Source organism: Epinephelus moara, chromosome 22, assembly GCF_006386435.1.
Source record: "Epinephelus moara isolate mb chromosome 22, YSFRI_EMoa_1.0, whole genome shotgun sequence".
Lineage (NCBI taxonomy): Eukaryota > Metazoa > Chordata > Actinopteri > Perciformes > Serranidae > Epinephelus > Epinephelus moara.
The window spans coordinates 21,011,334-21,030,096 of NC_065527.1; the positions used below are offsets into that span (position 1 = coordinate 21,011,334).

The window sequence follows — 18,763 nt, forward strand, 5'->3', positions numbered from 1 at the left end:
AACTGAAGGATCCCCACGACCCATTAAATCCACCCATTAGACCTAAATACTTGTGCAAATACTGCATATTTATGCACGTGTTCCTCCTAGAATCACACCTTTTCCAGTTTTGGTCTTCTTGTAGTCTGGAGAAGAAGTCCTGTCTTTACTTAAATGTGGTATTTGTTTATTGGATCCAAAGCTGTAGATGGTGTTTGGACAACCAGTCATGACCTGAGAGGCAACACTCAGGGCAGCATTAAACTGCAGTAAGGCTTCTGTATGCCCTTAAATGACCCTTCACCCCACATCCAGGAAACTGGTTTGCAGAAGCAAATTGAGAGTATTCAGACCATGGATTTCCCCTGCATCAGCACTATATGGCTCTATTTACATAGCTTTACTGTGAGTACAATCATGCCTTTGCAACACAGATCGCACCTTTGCACTTTAATCCAGTCCAGTAAATTAAGGTTAATCAAACATAAACCAATTTAAAAATGTCAGTAATTTCAGTAGGTACTGTGTTTTTGCTGTGTTGTGATAAGCAAGTGCTTCATGTGTATCACAAGCAAGTGCTTCATGTCAGTGTTATTTTTTTTTCTCGTTGTGATTAGGTATATTTTTTCACTAAGAAAAGAGACAGAAAAAGAAAAAAACATTGCACATATCACATGCACTTAGAGGTCCATTTACATCCATCATGTGTCCATCACATTAACATGTTATTATTTATTGTTCACACTAATATTCTATCTTTCCCAGCAGTCAGCTGCTACTTAGCATTGTACTGTCGTCTTGAAAATGAAAATGGTGAAAACATAGATTAAATAATTGTGTCTCTAATCACGTTATCATCAAGTGAAAGTCATCATAAAATAAAATAAAACTAAACTAAACTAAATACAATAAGCACTGCCCACGTTGTTCAAATAGCACTACAAAACTACAGTCAAGTCTTCTTGCAGTGCTAGTCGATGACAGCCAATAGTAGTCGTGCACTGGGTCACATGTCATTTCCGTCCAATCACCGCGTAGCGTGGAGATTCCAAGTTAGGTTGATTCTCTCAGGGACAGCTGTTGAGGGGAACGTTCACGTATAGCCAAATATAATCACTGTTTTTACCTATTAAGAGACATATTTTTATTTGTTAACTTGCTTATGGCACAACACAGACTTCGTCATTTGGTTGTGAACTTTTAAAGGGGATGAAAAGGCTCAAGAGAAAGAAACAAAACGCAGGAGCTGGAGTGAATGGGAATGGATCTGTCACAAGAGGTAAGTCAATCAACAGATCATGTTAGCTAACGTTAGGTAGTGTTTAATAAACGTACTCTAAACATACATACAGGCTAGCCACGCAAAGCTAACGCTAGTTGTAACATCATAACCACCCTGTATATTCATATATCTATATTCTGTGCGTGTAGTTGTCAGACAGAAATTTGACCAGTCGAGTCTTATGTGGCGAAATGCCAGTGAACTTAATACTATCACTGCAGCCAGCTGACACAAACCACATAACACGAATCACGAGTTGTCAACTGTCGTCCTAACCTGTATCTAACCGCTTGTTGCCCTTTTGTTTACATTGTTGCCTAAGTAAACGTTGGCCTCTTGTATGCCACTGCTGCTTGCGTGGCAGCCTGTCAGCCAACTTGTACAGTTGGGAAAGTTGCATCTGGCAGACAGACAGAGGAAGATGGACATGATTTTACTCACTGAAACAAAAACAAAATAAATAGACGAAAGTGGCTGCACTCAACACTGAATTTAGGATGAACTCTTTAAGCTATGTTAACATTTAACACCTTATTTTGAATGTGTTCCAAACTCACTGCATTCAGGAGCACACATATGATAACTGTGGTTATATTAATGAGTCATTATGATCAGTTAGTAATTCATCATTGCTATGGCAGCATTGTTTTCATGACTAAATGGGTTAGTCAAAAGAATCATTCAATAGTAACTGAACGAGGTAACATTTCAAATCTATTCTGTCTGTTCTACAAAATTAGCAAATGTTCTTGTAAAAGTTATATTTCAAATCACTGGTTCCCATCTTGGGGGTCCAACTGGGGCCACGAGGTCGTCTTGATTTTATAGGATGTAAGAGAAGATTAGTAAGTTTATTATTCAAGATATAAACTTACAGGATAACTGCGCAGTGATGATGTGAACACAAGCTATAGTCACAGAGCTTTCACTTTCTGCTACACAGCCTTGTTCAGCATTAGAAAAGTAAACCGTTAAAACAGTCAAAGAGCTAATAGAACAATGGGAAAGCATCAGGGAGAAGAAAAAACTTAATTTGTCAAAAAAGAAGACGTAAAGGTTTGTAAAATTATCAGGAAAACTAATCTCTAATGCAACACTCACAGGACATATTCTGCTCAAAATTAACCCAAATTGCGTGTCTTACACAAACTTCTGCAGTTTATGCATTCACAGTTTGGTTTAATTGCATAGTTTAGCAGTTTTTTCTGTGCTGTTATTGTAATGCATTGAATATAATATAAAATATCCATAAGATAAGTCACTTAGTCAGGGGTCATCAGTTCACTCAGCACCAGGAAAGGGGTCTCTTAAGGATAAAGGTTGGGAACCACTGCTTTAAATGTTGAAGAAAAACAGTGACACTTTACAGTTAATGTATTACATCCATTAATTGTGTGTTTATTATTTGTCCCAAACCTAAAAACTGTTTTTGTAAATGTGTGTCTGTATGTGTGTCTCAAGTATGTGATTGCTACCCTCTGTGACATCAACATGATACTGTGCTGTCCTTTTTAATTCCTCCAAAATGTTCACTTTTATATTTCATCCCTCCTTTTCTGACATGTATTTCTTTTCTTTCTTCCTCATCTCTGTCCTTTTTTTACAGAACAGGACTGTGGGAGGAAACAGAAGTTGGCTGAGATCCATCAGGCTTTGATCAGGTTAAAATGATAATTATTTGCTGCAGTTGCTTGTTAAGAATGCTTTCTCTTCCTTGTGCTCTGATTGGCATCCAGGAAGAGATCAATTAATTAATCAATTCACGATTAATTAATTAATTTTTCTCTTTCAGGAATTTGTCACATTTTGTTAAAACATGTTCTGGATTGCAGTTATATTTATTATGAGAAGATTTATGAGAAATACTTACAAACAAATACATAAAATTTAGCTATTGTGATTAATAAAACTGAAAGAGCACCAGAACAGTGAATGAACACAAGACTCTGGGTGTTCAGGTTTGCCCAGTAGATACAAGGTTCTCACCCCACAATAGCTTTCCTTAAAAATTTGCCTTGATATATTTCTACAAATCTCAAAAAAAAAAAAAAAAAATCGACAGTTTCCATCATACAAAATGCCTCCGTTAAGCACTAGAGCAGTTGGCCACAGGATGTGTTTCCCAGGTGGGAAAGCTCCTCCCTCTGGTGTTTGCTGTTCCACAATTAGATGGTATGCATTTATCCCTAGTTAGTGACCTTCATCACTCCTTGCTAAGCTAATTTCACACATGAAGATTACTCACATGAGCCCAGAGGAATAGTGTGACGAGGATCATGAAGACATTAGTGTCAGGAAGGATGTGGGACTTGATGGAGAAATGGCACAGGAAAGCTAATGCAGAACTGAGCAGGCTGATTTTGTGAATTCACATTTAATTGCACAAGAAATACAGTTTTCTCTGTCCATATGACTTAGACATGTGGACACACATCGTGCTGCCACAGTGTCAGGCAGATGTGGAGTGAATAAAGAAATTGATAAATGAATGGAATTTGACTTATTGAGTGTGAAATTGTCAAAAAAATCCTTTTAAAAAGCGCGTCGAATGGGAAAGTGTGCAAAAGTGCATTAGAAGAATCTATTATGTAGAAATGAGATTGATTGTTAGTGTCATGCCAAACATTTTGCCAATTCCATATGGGAATACAAGACACCATTAGTTTTCATAAACCTTCTCAGTCTTGAATATACAAAATGTGCAAAAAGAAAGGGGAAAATTACAAATAACCAAAAACAAAACAAAAAGAATATCCCAAATAAATGTTCATATAAGGAACGACCAAATATTTACAGATTTCAATCTCAGTAACAAGATTTTTTCCTCTTCTCCCAGGCAGCTAATTTATACATTTCATATGTGAATAGTTATCAGTCTTTTGTGCGTCTATTGTTTACAAAATCTGTTACAACTTTTATATTACTAACCAAATATTCATAATAAAAAAGGACAGTAGAAAACAAAATGAAATTTACTGTATATTGTTCAGACAACACATGTGACAGATCCGCTTTTCTGTGTCCAGATTAATGTTACGTCCGGTGTCAACAGACAAAGTTGGAATACCAGATCTCAGCTGAGCACAAAGAGATCTTTGCTTTTTATACAAGTTATTCTTTGAGCTAGATTCAGTTTTTAAGTTATATATATATGTTATGCCTTTTATATTTAGTCAGTCTTGAAATCCTGAATGCAGGTAATCTATGCTCAGATTCTGTCTTTGTAGAAGAATTTAATACCACCCAAGTTTAAAGCATTCTGTGCTTCATAAAAATCCATTTCAGTAGGTAATTTATTGTCACATCATGCTTTAAGAGTCATAGGTATGTAACATTACTGCACTAAAATCAATAGAAATTGCACTTAACTCTTGAAGAGAGTTTATTCGTAATGGACACAGTTACCTTGCAGAGTTTTTGCTGTGTTGGCGGACTTAAAAGTAGTGCATCGAACTGAACAGTGTCCTAATCTGACTTTTGAATTGACAGTGATCCAGTCGACATTGAGACCCTGAGGAGAGCAGCAGCCAGTAAGGGAGGACTGCTCACTGATGAACTGAGGAGGAAAGTCTGGCCTAAACTACTGAACATCAATGTGTACGATCTACCAAATAAACCTGGTAAGTGGTTGATTGATACTGGTATTTACTGGGTAGATGTATACTACATATTACTGTTAACATTACTAATACTGACAACAGTAATAATAGCATTTCTGCTGTTATAGGTCGAGATGTTAGGGAGGACCACAAGGACTACAACCAAGTAGTCCTGGATGTCAGGAGGTCCATGAAGCGGTTCCCTAAAGGTGAATGTGTGTGTGTGTGTGTGTGTGTGTGTCTGTGTTGTATCTCTGAAGACAGCAGTGAAGCTCACAGTGCCATTTATCAAACTGTAACCCCCGTGCGTATATATCAACATGCAGATATCTGACAAGGTTTAATATTTAATGAACTGAGTAAAAGCTGCACCGGGGAAGATTCTTGTGTCACTAGACACCTGTGTTGTCAGCTAAAATCACAATGTGGGGAAAGAGACAGATAAAAGTGTCTTATTTAACAGAGAGGCTGTCAGTTCAGTCCCAGGTAATTGTGATTTTGACTATATATGAATATTTATGCCAGGAGGAAGCAACACATTATCAGAAAAAACAACTGTAAGAAACAGCGGGGAATGAAGTAAAGTTGGACTCACAACATTAGATACTTGTTGATCTCTGTCTGTATACTAAGCCGCTCAACAAAGTCAGTATTTGATTTGTCTTTTTGCTGTTAAAAGGTGCAAGAAAACTAAGAAGTTAAAGGTATACCATGCAGCATACCACATCTGCACTCAGAATAGAGTCAGATCATCTGTGTTTACCTGTTCACCACACAGACAGTCACGAGCCTTTCTAAATTGTTTTTGGATGTGTTTTTCTCTGTATTGAGATGTTATATATTTATGATCCTTGGCCGTCCCTCAGGTATGCCAGCCGCAGAGAGATCTGTGCTTCAGGAGCAGCTCATTGACATCATACTGGAGGTTTTGAAACGCACCCCTCAGCTCCATTACTACCAAGGCTACCATGATGTGGCCGTCACTCTGCTGCTGGTTGTCGGGGAGCGGATGGCCATCGCCATGCTGGACACTTTGTCCAATCACCATCTCAGGTTGAAAACACATTTAATAAATCCATATATTGAGGCATATTAATCAGCTTAGAATTCAAATTATTTTGCAGTAATATTTCTTTAACGTCTGTGTGTTTTCTCTGTTTGTAGGGATTTCATGGATCCTACCATGGACAGCACTAAACACATTTTAAACTACCTGATGCCTATATTGGAACAGGTTGATACAGAACTCCATGACTTCATGATCAGGTAAACACACACACACACACACACACACACACACACACACACACACACACACACACACACACACACACACACACACACACAGAACAATAATGAGAGGATCAAGACGCAGGAAGTATTTCAAAAAGAGTGGAGTAAAGAGACAGGGAGGGAGGAAACAGAGAGAGGAGTGTGAGAAAGGATTAAGATGAAAGAAACTCAAGAAAGGGACAGGGAGGATAAGGTGAGAGAGGGAGGCAACGTGGAGGACAGAGAGAAGGAGAAAACCGGAAGGATGGAAGGACTGTCTGAATAAGTGCACATCCAAGCCAGCAGACGGCTGTGAGTGTTGGCGATTGATCGTGGGAATGACAAATGTGCAATCTGCTCCATCTATCATCAAAGTGCTCATTTTACTCACACATGCACACACACCAACACACACATACACTCAATTTTAAAACGTGCTGTTGCTGCCCAGTAATCGCTAGCACTTATGCCTCATTTCTTGATACAAGAAGCACTTCTGCCTGTCTTTTTGAGGAGAAATACATACTCAAATTTGAATGCACAATGCTTAGAGCATCCATGAGATGTGCTGTTACTCTAGGGGTACCCCTGATCCAGGGTCAAGCCTCCTTGGTTCAGACTTGGCTCTGACCTGTTGAGGCATGGACACAGGACCTCTGGGGGTGTCCTGTGATGTCTGGCTCCAGGGTGTTGGTGGCATATTCTTTCAGTCCTGTGGGTTGCAAGATGGTGTAGTGTCGTGTCCTACAGATGCTCAATTGGAATGGGATCTGGCTAATATGGAGGCCTGGGTGATGCCTTGAGCTTTTTGTCTCTTTCCTCGGGCCATTTCCGAACGGTGCCGTACTTGAGGGGGGTGGACTTGTTTTGCAGCGGTGGTTGTGTGGGTGATGTTTGTCAAGTGGCATCCACCTGAATGCCAGGAATCAAGGTTTCCCAGCAGGACATTGCATTTGTAATTAGATGATGAATGTTAATCACTTCACCTGTCAGTGGTTTTAATGTTTTGGCTGATTGGTGTACCTTTGTAAGTCACTTTGGACATGCTGTAATGTAAGTAATCACCACTAGAGGGCATCGATGTGTTGATCTTCACCTGTGAGCTTCACAGAAAGACAAAGAGCTCAGTGTCTTGTTGGAACTGGAACTCATCAGTACATCAGTAGTGGTCTCATTTGGGAGTTCTCATGTCAGATGGTCCAACAGCTGTTTCCGAGTCTTTTCTGTCCCACCAAGGTGTGCACCACATTTACCTTTATCTGTGAGGTGTAATTAGCCAAAAAATGATTCATGATCTTTTTGCTTTTTATTGAAACACCAACAGAAAAACAATCTAAGATACAACCAGTTACTGTAGGTTAACGTTGGGGTGTGTGGCAACGACTAGGATTTGGGACGTTTGCAACTCAATAAATTGTCCTCAAAGGTATTTCAGTATATGTGCATAAGTGTGTGTGTGCGTGCCCGTGTGTGTTGACAGTGCCTTTGCTGTCTTGTTGCCTGTTCATAATTGATGCTGTGCTGGCATCCTCCATATTTGCAAATTACCCGTCTACTCACATACAAGCTCACACAAACACAAAAAGCACAAAAAAAAGAACAAGACACTGCACTCTCGGAAAAACGGCAGGATAAACAACACCCAACTTCAAAGTTTGGAACGTTCTTTTTTTTGAGCACTTCCACTTCCCCTTACCTGCCTTCTTATCTCTGCCTCTTTTCTTCTTTCCCTTTTCTGTCGCTCCCACTTCTTTTTTGTTCCTTTTGTTTTCACCCTCTCTCCCACTTCGTCATATTTCTTTTATGTCCCTCTCATCACACGCGCTCCTTGCCCTTTGCGCCCTCTCTTTACCCCTCCCCCTGTCCATCACGTTTCCCACCCATTTCCTTTCGCCTGTCACTCGCTTCCTCTTGTACCCATCCCTCTTCCTCCCTGAATGTTCCTATCTAATATTTATCAACTACCTCTAAGAATATCCAATTTACTTGAGACTCTGTCAACAATATCAACCTATTTATGTCTGCACACAACAAAGAAATACAGAGGAAGAGCACAGGAGGGTTTTAAACAGTATGTGAAGGTAAAGAAAATGGATTATTCTTTAAAATTCACAAGGCCGTTCTTTAGAAATCGCTGTGTTTCATCATCCTTGGATTAAGCCAAACAAATTAAGATCAGTTTATAAATCAAGAAAAATACTAGTCATATTTAGGCATGTCACAATACCATAAATTTAGTTGTCGATAACAAGACCAGCGAGATCCATGATTCTCGATACCCAATTCAATTGATCATTTAAAAAAACATTAGGCCTATGTTTCTCAGGGAGGGTCCAACCAAAACACACAGTTGAATTGCATTTTGGGAATCATTAGATGCAACATACCTGGAGCTCGAACCATACTGGGATTAAAAGTCATCGAATCTCAGCTTCTGCTTTGACTATTATTTTATGCCTCTGTGACGGAAACAGCCTCGGACAGAGGCATTATTTTTTCAGGTTGTCCATCTGTCCATTCTTATACACCAATATCTCGGGAACGCTTGGACTTGGACTCAACAATGAACTGATTAGATTTTGGTGTCGTGGTCAAAAGTCAAAGGTCACTGTGACCTCAAAAAACAAGTTTTTGGCCATAAGTCAACAGTTTAAAATTTCACACAAATGTCTAACAGGAGGAAGTGATAATGGGATTACAGTTTTCATTCAAAAGGTCAAAGGTCAAGTTAATTGTGACATCACAATGTTTCTGGCCATTATTCAACGCCATAACTCAGGAACAGTAGACAAGACATTTGGTCAAGAACTGAATTGGTGACACTAGTCTTGGGTGCTCACCTTGAAACTGTGCTGACTGTGTAGATCTTCTGCGCTGCTGGGTTGAAGATGTGTGTGAAGTGTCCATGTTCTAGAATATGTAGCATCTTTGCAGCAATGTCCATATTTAAAGCTTTGTCTACTGTTATGGCTACAACTTTGTGTTCTGTTCTGTTGTTCCTCTGGTAGTCCACCACAAGCTCATTGATGTTGCTGACATTGAGCTTTAGGTGACTGTTGTTGCACCGTGTGACGACTCCTCTGTAGAAATAGTCTGTAAGTGAAGGTGGCATATTTCTCACTGGAAATTATTTACTTGAAATATACATGTCAATATAGTGAAAACTTACATTTCACCATTACTTTTATTAAATTCCTTCGAAGTCTTTACTACATATATTCCATGAGTCTGGAAAGACATGGATCTACACTGCGACTGCACTGGTGTATTCTGTCGGTTAGCCAGATAATACACTTTCTGGGGGGGCATTTTATCCCACTAACTAGTTGCTTATCCTTGACATTACTGTACACCTGTTGGTGTGCCTTTAGTTTTCACAATGATTGTTCTGTGTTCGATGCAGCCATTGGTTTTATTCATTTTAATTACAGTGTGTGCAGTATTCAGAGTTATTTGTGCTTTGTGATGTGAGCAGCTTGAAATGAACTGAAGCCACTTGCTGTCTGGAAGATAGGAAAACAGTGTAATCTGTACATATACCTTCATATTATTCCCACCAGACATTTACTTTGTGATTTTATAATTGCATTTTTATTTCATATTGCTCTCTTGTTACGTATTTTGTGTTATCTGTAACTTACTGTTGCTCATCTGGGCCTGGACACTCTTGAGAAAGAGCTTGTTATATCAGCTAGGCTTTCCTGGTTAAATCAGAATCAGAATCAGAAATACTTTATTGATCCCGAGGGGAAATTATTTATGTTACAGGTGCTCCTTGCAAGAGAGGAAAGATACGTGAAAATATAAGAAATTTAAACAGTAGTATTAACAAATATATAGTTAAATAAACAGGAATTATTAACAAACATAAACGTAAATAAATATATATATATATATACATATATATATTGTAAACTGAACAAGATTATTTACACAAACAGAAGATAAAAAAGAAACAGTCCTTGTTAGTGGCCTGTGTTTGTTTACATCTCTTCATATATTTGCCTTCTCTATTAGAGCGGAGGTGGGAACGATCTTCGCGCTGTCCTGGCTCATCACATGGTACGGCCACGTGCTGTCAGACTTCAAACACACCATGAGACTGTACGACTTCTTCCTAGCCTCACACCCACTGATGCCCATCTACCTCGCCGCCGCGGTAAGAAGGCATAGACGCCGACAGGAAATGAACAAGAGGCAGCGACTTTGTTTTGTCAGTAATCCAGGACACTCACATGTGAATACATGCTGCCAAACACACACACACACTCATATACTCATGCGCACAGTGAGGCAGAGTACTGTGGAGTCACTGGACTAGTTAATTAGATACCTCCTAATGAACAGATGAGAGAGAGAGTGACAGAGGGTTACAGAGGGAGAGATAAAAGAGGGAAGAGAGGGAAAAGGACGAGGACTGCATCAGGAAACAGAATGACAAGGAGAGCCGACTCATGTTTGACTCAGAAGGAGAAGCAGATTACAAGGGGAAAGCATTTTGATTTGTGACTGTTTACACTCATTTTTCTGTGAAACTTGTTCCTCTGTGTGTTCACACCAGCTGTTTTGTGGAAAATGTTAACTACTGGAACATGTATGTGATTTATGTGTGTGTACATGCATCCTATTTTCAAGTGTTTGAGTGTGAAAAGGCCTTTTCAACGGCACGTTGATTAGTTGTACAATTGAGCACATTTTGCTCGTTTGCAGTTGAGGATGTTTTAGTGTTTGTGTGCAGGGGCTGGGCAGAGGGAGAGGTCTGTTTGAAGTGTTTGAAACAACAAAGCAGAATGTAGTTCATGTTTCCTCCAAGGCTGAGTGCAGCGCACAGCATGGGGGGTTAACTCTTCGTCTGCCTATTTCACTGCCTCACTTGTATTACCGAAGTAGCCCAGTATGTAGATTCTAATTTACATTTGCTCCAAGGTTAATCAGAGTGCACTTTGTTCAGAATTAACTCCTGTTCCTGTCTTTAGATTGTATTGTACAGAGAGAAGGAGGTGAAGAAGACAGAGTGCGACATGGCCATGGTCCACCACCTCCTCTCGCGCATCCCCCAGGACCTCCCATACGAACTTCTGATTGGTCAGGCCCAGGACCTCTTTGAGCAGTACCCTCCATCTGTACTCGCCAAACGTGCAGCACTGCAGTCTCGCAAGAGGTGAGGGGACAAGAACTGAAATAAAAATGGATATTAGTAATGATAATGTTAATACTTTTCAATGAACATATCAGCGATTTGTGCTTAATGGACACATGAGGCTTAAAAACGTTTCATGCTGGGTCACATACTTCAGTATTAATCATTATTGTGAGCACATACATCCATATGTTTGAGTTTTACATGATCTAAATCAAAGGTCTAAGGACAGAGGATGTAAAACCCACTGTGCTACATAAATAAAATTTACTTGTTGCATTCCGATTCACTTAAATCTGTCCAGGCAAGTTGGCAAAATATAAAAGTACAGGCACACATGTTACTTTTCTCTTGCCATCATTGGCAGAGCTTGATGCACAATGGCTTATATTAATTATAAATGAATCAGTAAATGATTTTTTGATTACACAATCAACTGATTCGTCTACAAAATGTCACAAAACTGTAAAAAATGCTCATCACATTCTCCCATATTATCTTTAAATGACTTTATCAGAGAAAACTAGTAAGTGTTCACATTGAAGAAGCTGTAACTTGTCAAATTTTGGCATTTTTGCTTATAAATGACAAACGATTATGATCCATAATCACTATTGTCTGTTAGTGTGGGTCAAACAGCTAATAAATTACTTAAATTGCTCCTGTACTTTTACTTTTTTTTTTGCTCAACAGTTTGAGACACAAGACTCAAATACAAAAGTCCAACCACAAGTTTACTCAGATATTTTGTGGTGGTGTGTATTGAACAGCAGTGGAGGAAGTATTCAGATCCTTTACTTTAGAAAAGTATGAATACCACACTGTGAGTGTAACTTAAGTAAAACTAAGTATTTAGAAATGTTTAAAGTAAAAGTATTTAATACAGAACTCTCCCTCTCAATTATTAAAAATAAACTAAAGTAATTACAAGAAAGATTGGCAAATTTTCCCCTTTGAGAAACTAGAACCATGAAATGTTTTTCATTTTTGCAAGGAAAATTACAAATATCAAAATATATGCCAATTTAGTCAATCGATTAATTGCTTCAGCTCTGCATTGAAAATATACTGTTGGGTAGTTTAATTTTCAACAAAGCATCACATTTTATAAACTCTTAATTTGTTTCCTGTGTAAAAATCTTGTAAACTAAAGCTGTCAAATAAATGCAGTGTAGTTAAAAGTACAATATTTCCCTCTGAACTGTAGTGGAGTAGAAGTATAAAGTGCCATGATGAGTAAATACTCAAGTGAAACACAAGTACCTCAAATATGAACTTAAGTACAGTACTTGAGTAAATTTATTTTGTTACATTCCACCAGTTATATTGACTTTTGGAGGTGTGATGTAATTCGCTCAGTCACCAAGAGGGGGTGCTCTACAAACATTTACAGACATAGTGCTGCTGACATGCACAGGCCATTTAGTGTTTGTGTGTGTGTGTGTGTGTGTGTGTGTGTGTGTGTGTGTGTGTGTGTGTGAGAGAGTGTTTTTATTGTTGAGGAGGAAACATTAGATGCACAACTACACTTTCTCTCAGTGTATCCATTTTCTCTTCATCAGTCTCCCTCTCTTTGTCCTTCAGTGTTACTCACAGTCATTGTTCAGGAGAGGAAGTGACATCACTTACACAAGACCTTGACTGAACGATGTCCCATAATGCATTACTCCTATAGCTTCCTATATACAGGAGCAACTGAGTTAGCAAAACTCCCACGTTGCCTCTCACTTTTCCGCTCGCACGTCTTTATCCATCAGCTGATCCTTCAATCCATCCCTTCATGTCAAACCAGCTGTCCGTGCTTCACCTTAAACCCGACTCTGACTAACTTTCCCTTCCTCTTTCCATCCCTCCCTTCCTCTGTTATCTTTCTACAGCCTGTCAATCAGCACCTTCCAAGCATTTCAGCTCTCCACCCTCCACCAGAGGCCCGACTCTGTTCTCCAACGCCTCACCAAGGCCCAGGGCTCCACCACCTCCAGACACGGTAAAAATAGTAACTATAATTTTATTACTGACTCTGAAGAAGGACTGCAGATGCACAGACAGCACAGACACACGTGCAGATGAGTGAAATAAAAGTGAATTATTATTGGATGCTCTTTGAAGTTTGGGATGAGTGACTATCGACTGTGAGATTGTAAAAAACAAACATTTCAAACATGAAATTTGTTTGATAGGTTCACATTTTTCCACATTTTTTGGTGCCTTAGTGAGGAACCCAACTCCTCAGAACAAGGCAATAAATATGTCATCCCCCACAAACGCTGCCCCCTTTGGGCCAATCAATAACAAGTAAACAACTGATGTAGTACACCCATCAGACCAATCAAGTGCATATTTAAATATGCCAGAACAGAACAAAGAGTGGCTCTATTCCCGTCGGTTTTCTGGCAATCTGATCAGAGGTGTCTGACATATTGTCTGTGATATACAGGCAATCAAAAAATATGCTGTAATATTCCCCTCAGGCCAAACAGTGTAATATTAAAATTGATGCACATCATTCCCTGCAGTTTCATCAAAATTCAATTAGCAGCATTCAGGATGAGGTGCGTAACAGACAATAAATGGGAGTCAGTAAGAGACAACCTGCTGTCTACATGGGAGGAATGTTGGTTGACGTGTGAAGTGAAACTTTAAGTGGAGTTTATAACTATTTGGGCCTCTAGTTAATTAAAGTGAGAGCAATGCTTAGTAAAGATCATGGAGCAGGATTGGTTATTTAACACTTTTGCCCCCTCCTTCTCTCTGCTCCGTGTGTTTTGACATCCCTTGACCCCCATTTTGTTTTCAGTCCTAGTAACAGAATGCAGCTTGATCCTCCTTTTGGTTCAGCTTCCAGCATCATGAATCCTCTTGACCCCTGCATGTCTCCGCTCCTCACAGTCTGACCCCTCCTCCTTGTTCTGTGCTCGTAGCCTCTCGACACACAGGTCTGGAAGCAGCTTTGCCCCGAGACCGAGGCCAGCTGTGGGGGAAGGGGAACAGGATGGTGAAGATGGCAGTGTGGGGGCTGTCCGCTACGCTCGGGGCGGCCGTGTTCGCAGTGGCTCAGACAGCTATGGACTGGGGACCTGACGTGTTACTACAACTGTTCTGATGTGGCGGTGGGGATTTGGGCTGTTAGACACACACATTAACACATGGTGACAGCAGACGCATATCTGCTCTTCAGACGGATTTACGATAAACAAACATACATACTCAAACAAAGACGTGGAAGACTTGAAACTCGTCTCTCCTGCTGTGAGGAAACATTGGAGAAAAGCAGGAGGAGGTCAGTAATCTTAGTGCCAAACAGGTTGTTGCTACTCAACCACGATGAACATATGTTAGCCACTAGCCAGCCTCGGGATGTATGTGCATGTGTGAGTGGGTGTATGTGTGCTGCATGTTGCATGAAAGCACCTGCTGGGGCCTCTAACATCTTGGGCGCCTGGGCCAGAGCTTCTGTGTGAAGTGACTGTCAACATTTCTTTATGAAAAGTAATTTAAACGGTCACAATGAGAGAGAAAGAAGACTAAACCACAATAAACAGACACAACCAGAGACAGATGCAAAGTGACCTCAGAGAGACGCAGAATGACCTAAAAGGATTGCAAAATGGCCATAGAGATGCAAAAATGACCACAGAGAGATGCAAACGACCACAGACAGTAGAGCTGCAATGATTAATTGATGAGTCGTCAACTATAACATTTTTCACCATCTAATTTGATGATCGATGAATTGGTTTGTAATTTTAATTTAAAATTAATTCCAGCTTTTTAAATGTGAATATTTGCTGGTTTCTTTACTCCTCTATGACATTAAACTGAAAGTCTTTGAGTGGTGGACAAAAGTAAGACATTTTAGGACATCATCTTAGGCTTTCGGAATTTTCTAATATTTAATAGACCAAACAACTTATCACTTAATCAAGAAAGTAATCAACAATGACAATAACTGCTGGTTGCAACCCTGCAACAGAGAAATGGAAAAAGTCTCTCTCAATGTTGGGTCTTGCTCCTATGTAGGAGGAGCGGGAGCTTTTACTTGTTTGTGCCCAGGGGCCCATTGTCTCATTATCCATCCATGCATGTGAGACACTAACACATTTTGCTCTCTCAGGCTGTTGCTCACACGGTACCGTCGGTGTAACGTTTTACACGTGTCGCTGTGTGTTTGCTGTTAGCTGATTATTTTTGCTGATAACTCGTTTTTGACTGTCATGCTTGTTTCGTTGCATTTCAGCTGATGGTGTTTTAGTGCGCCTGTTGGATCAGCAGCCATATCTGAGAGCCAAAAGTGCCCGTAGCCAGCGCAATGACACATGAATACAAATTATTAAAGAGCGGGTTTTCCTGCTGAAAGCTTCCAGTTGTGAGCAGAGAAGGAGAGCGGGAGAGAAATGGGAAAGATGGAGGGGGAGATTTTGCCTGAGAGTCACTGGTATTAATTGCTTTACTCCAGGTGTCAGCCAGTTACATTTGCAGTAGAGTTTGACACACGAAAAACGAGCTGTTGCCGACCCAAAATGTGAACATGACACACAGTTAGCACGCAATGCAAGCAGTGGGCCTTTTGCAGATATATTTTGCAGTAGTTATTGAAATACTAATTTATTTAATATGTTGTTTTTCTATTTTCTGTAGCTGTTTCTGCTCACTGCTGAATGAATATGGAGAGGACACCAGTACTTTTACCTTCTTGAAATATTTAGCAGGTTTGCGTCAACATCCACCCTAAACAGCCGTCAACAGAACTACATGGACTCAGTTCTTCTTCTGCATCATGTTTCCCTTCAGCATTTTATAGCTGCAGTGATTATTTAAACATATGTGATGTTGTTTTTCTATTAGTGGGAGAAGTTAACTACCTGCTGCATCACACACACCCTGTAGTTACTGTTGGACCAAACATAATTATTGAGTTTCAGCGCCTGAAAAGTGAATATTAATAATTGAGGTTGTTTCCAACTAAGGTACATACACACGGTATGTACAGCGTGCTGGGTTTGCCCAAACAGCAATGCATGCTCTGTGTATCGACTTGTGCTCTAAAATATTTATCTTTTTACTAGCATGTTGCCGTCTTGCATCTGTTAACACACCTTCACCAGAGTCACAATACTCTCATCCCTCCTGTTCCTCCGTCATCACATATAAATGTGTGTTATCTTTGCACAGTCGGATTGGATGTGAAATTTACCCTGTTGATTCTAGTTGCTTTGTAGCGCATGAATTCAAATCTTTGTTTCGAATGAAATGACAGTACGCGTTGTACAAATGTAACCTCTAGCCTCCAGTGATCGGAGAAGGATTGCTGAGCTGAGTAGTTAACAAACCTGTCATTCAATCTTCAAGTTGTCAGTTTCAGGCACTCTTCAGCCAATTGCTTTTATTTTGATTGGTGGTAATCAGTCACTTATTGTGTTAGAGAGTCAATCAATCAATCAAAGGCCTGTAACTCAGGTAGTCGGTTGGCCAGCAAGCCAGTTAGGATTCAGACATCTCGTCAGTCTGTGGTGGTTGTTTAAATAGCCTCTGCATGTTCCACTTTGCAGCCTGACAAGCTCTACATCATGTCAAACATCACACGTGTGCATGTCCGATGTGATTAAATGCAATAAGTGTGTGTGTGTGTGTGTGTGTGTGTGTGTGTGTGTGTGTGTGTGTGTGTGTGTGTGAGATAGATATGTTAGCTTTAGTCACAGGTCAGTTTTTTTCCATTTAGCTCGCTGGGCATCTAATGCTTTTTATTTATTTTACTTTTTTGTGTTGCTACTTTGTATAAACTGTTAACAGTCTATTTATTTTAAAGGCAACAATCTGATTGGCTGTTTTTTAAATGGCGAAACATTTAATTATATTTTATGAATGTATTTAAAATGAATTGTGGGCCAGTTAAAAAAAAAAAAAAAACGTAATTATGGTTTGTAATATCACCAGTCTGTGGCTTTATATTTTTTAAAGGTATTACAGTATTTTACATATAAAATTTTGTATGTGGTCAGTCATTAAAAATCAGACTTCAAGTTAAAGGAATAGTTTGACATTTTGGGAAACATGCATCATTGCTTTCTTGCTAAGAGCTAGATAAGAAAATTGATACTACTCTCATGTCTAAATAATAATAATACTAATGATAACAATAAACTGAATTTGTATAGCTCAAAAATAAATTACTAAGTGCTTTACAGAACAAGATAAAATAGTATACAAAGTCAGGATAAAAATAGCAGAAACATAAATTACAACATATAAAAATGCGTACAATAAAAAATAAAAAAGGGATATAAACAAGACAAACAGCAGATTTACTGTTAAAAAAAGCCTTTCTGTAGAAAGGAGAGATTTAAAACAAGATACTGAGTTTGCTAACTTATGTTCCTCAGGTAGGGAGTTCCACAGCTGCAGGGCTCTAACAGGAAAATATGTAGTTTCCTTTTGTAACTAGATGGGCTGTGGGAACAGTTAGGAGGTTCCTACCTGAGGAGCGCAGGGGTAAATCTATAATGTATGTAGGAGCAAGGCCATGTAGGGCTTAAAAAGTATCAGTATATGCTATACCCAACCCAGTGCTATACCCAACAGGTACTCATTGTAGCTTTGCAAGGGCAATGGTGATGTGGTTTTGTCTCTTGAAATTTGTTATAAGTCAGGCAGTTTTGAATAAGCTGGAGACAGGAACTGGCCTTTTGGTTGAGCCCCTAATACAGGGCATTACAGTAATCCAATCTTGATGAGATGAAGGCATGGGTGACTTTTTAAAGGTCTGCTTGAGATAAATAATGTTGAACTTTAGCAATGTTTCTGATTTGAAGAAAGAATGATTGCACTACCTTGGTTATTTATATGCTGAAACACATCTCAGTCAAACATGACACCACCCAAATTGTGGGCAGAATGCCTTACATTTGATGGCTGTGGTGATCGGTGATTCGATCCCCAGCTCCTCCAGTCCACATGCGCAAGTGTCCTTGGGCAAGATATTGCACCCCAAGTTGTTCCCGATTGCTGTTCCATGGGAGTGTGAGTACATTTAAGCTGAGTAGCAGGTAGCACCTCCTACGGTGAATGTGACACTGAGTAGCAGGTAGCACCTCCTACGGTGAATGTGACATGTAATATTAAAGCGCTTTGTGTGGTTGGATGACCAGAAAGGCGCTATACAAATGCAGGTCCATTTATACTGAAGGACAGGTAAATATAAAGTAGTGTTGCATGGTATACCGGTACTAAAATAGNTTGCTGTTCCATGGGAGTGTGAGTACATTTAAGCTGAGTAGCAGGTAGCACCTCCTACGGTGAATGTGACATGTAATATTAAAGCGCTTTGTGTGGTTGAATGACCAGAAAGGCGCTATACAAATGTAGGTCCATTTATACTGAAGGACAGGTAAATATAAAGTAGTGTTGCACGGTATACCGGTACTAAAATAGTACCGCGGTACTAGAGTATTCCAAACGGTACTATACTGCATTTGGAAAATACCGGTACTTTGA

At 39.6% G+C, this 18,763-nt stretch overlaps 1 protein-coding gene across 6 annotated transcripts; it reads left to right on the forward strand.

The window, feature by feature from the left end:
- Nucleotides 1-132: 132 nt before the first annotated feature.
- zgc:63863 (uncharacterized protein LOC393372 homolog) lies at nt 133-18,763 on the forward strand. Of its 6 annotated transcripts, XR_007569148.1 has the most exons (14): nt 133-384; nt 1,186-1,258; nt 2,868-2,922; nt 4,751-4,881; nt 4,989-5,069; nt 5,727-5,913; nt 6,025-6,126; nt 10,150-10,291; nt 11,109-11,293; nt 13,150-13,259; nt 14,194-14,552; nt 15,911-18,315; nt 18,354-18,438; nt 18,635-18,763. XR_007569148.1 is itself a non-coding variant. In XM_050033899.1 (11 exons), exons 1-11 carry the CDS (start codon nt 262-264, stop codon nt 14,373-14,375), a joined length of 1,371 nt encoding a protein of 456 aa, XP_049889856.1. In that variant the 5' UTR covers nt 133-261; the 3' UTR covers nt 14,376-18,336. The 6 variants fall into 6 exon arrangements, 1 of the variants encoding a protein (XP_049889856.1); XR_007569145.1 differs by having other exon boundaries at nt 14,194-18,315; XR_007569147.1 differs by lacking the exon at nt 18,354-18,438 and having other exon boundaries at nt 14,194-18,315; nt 18,550-18,757.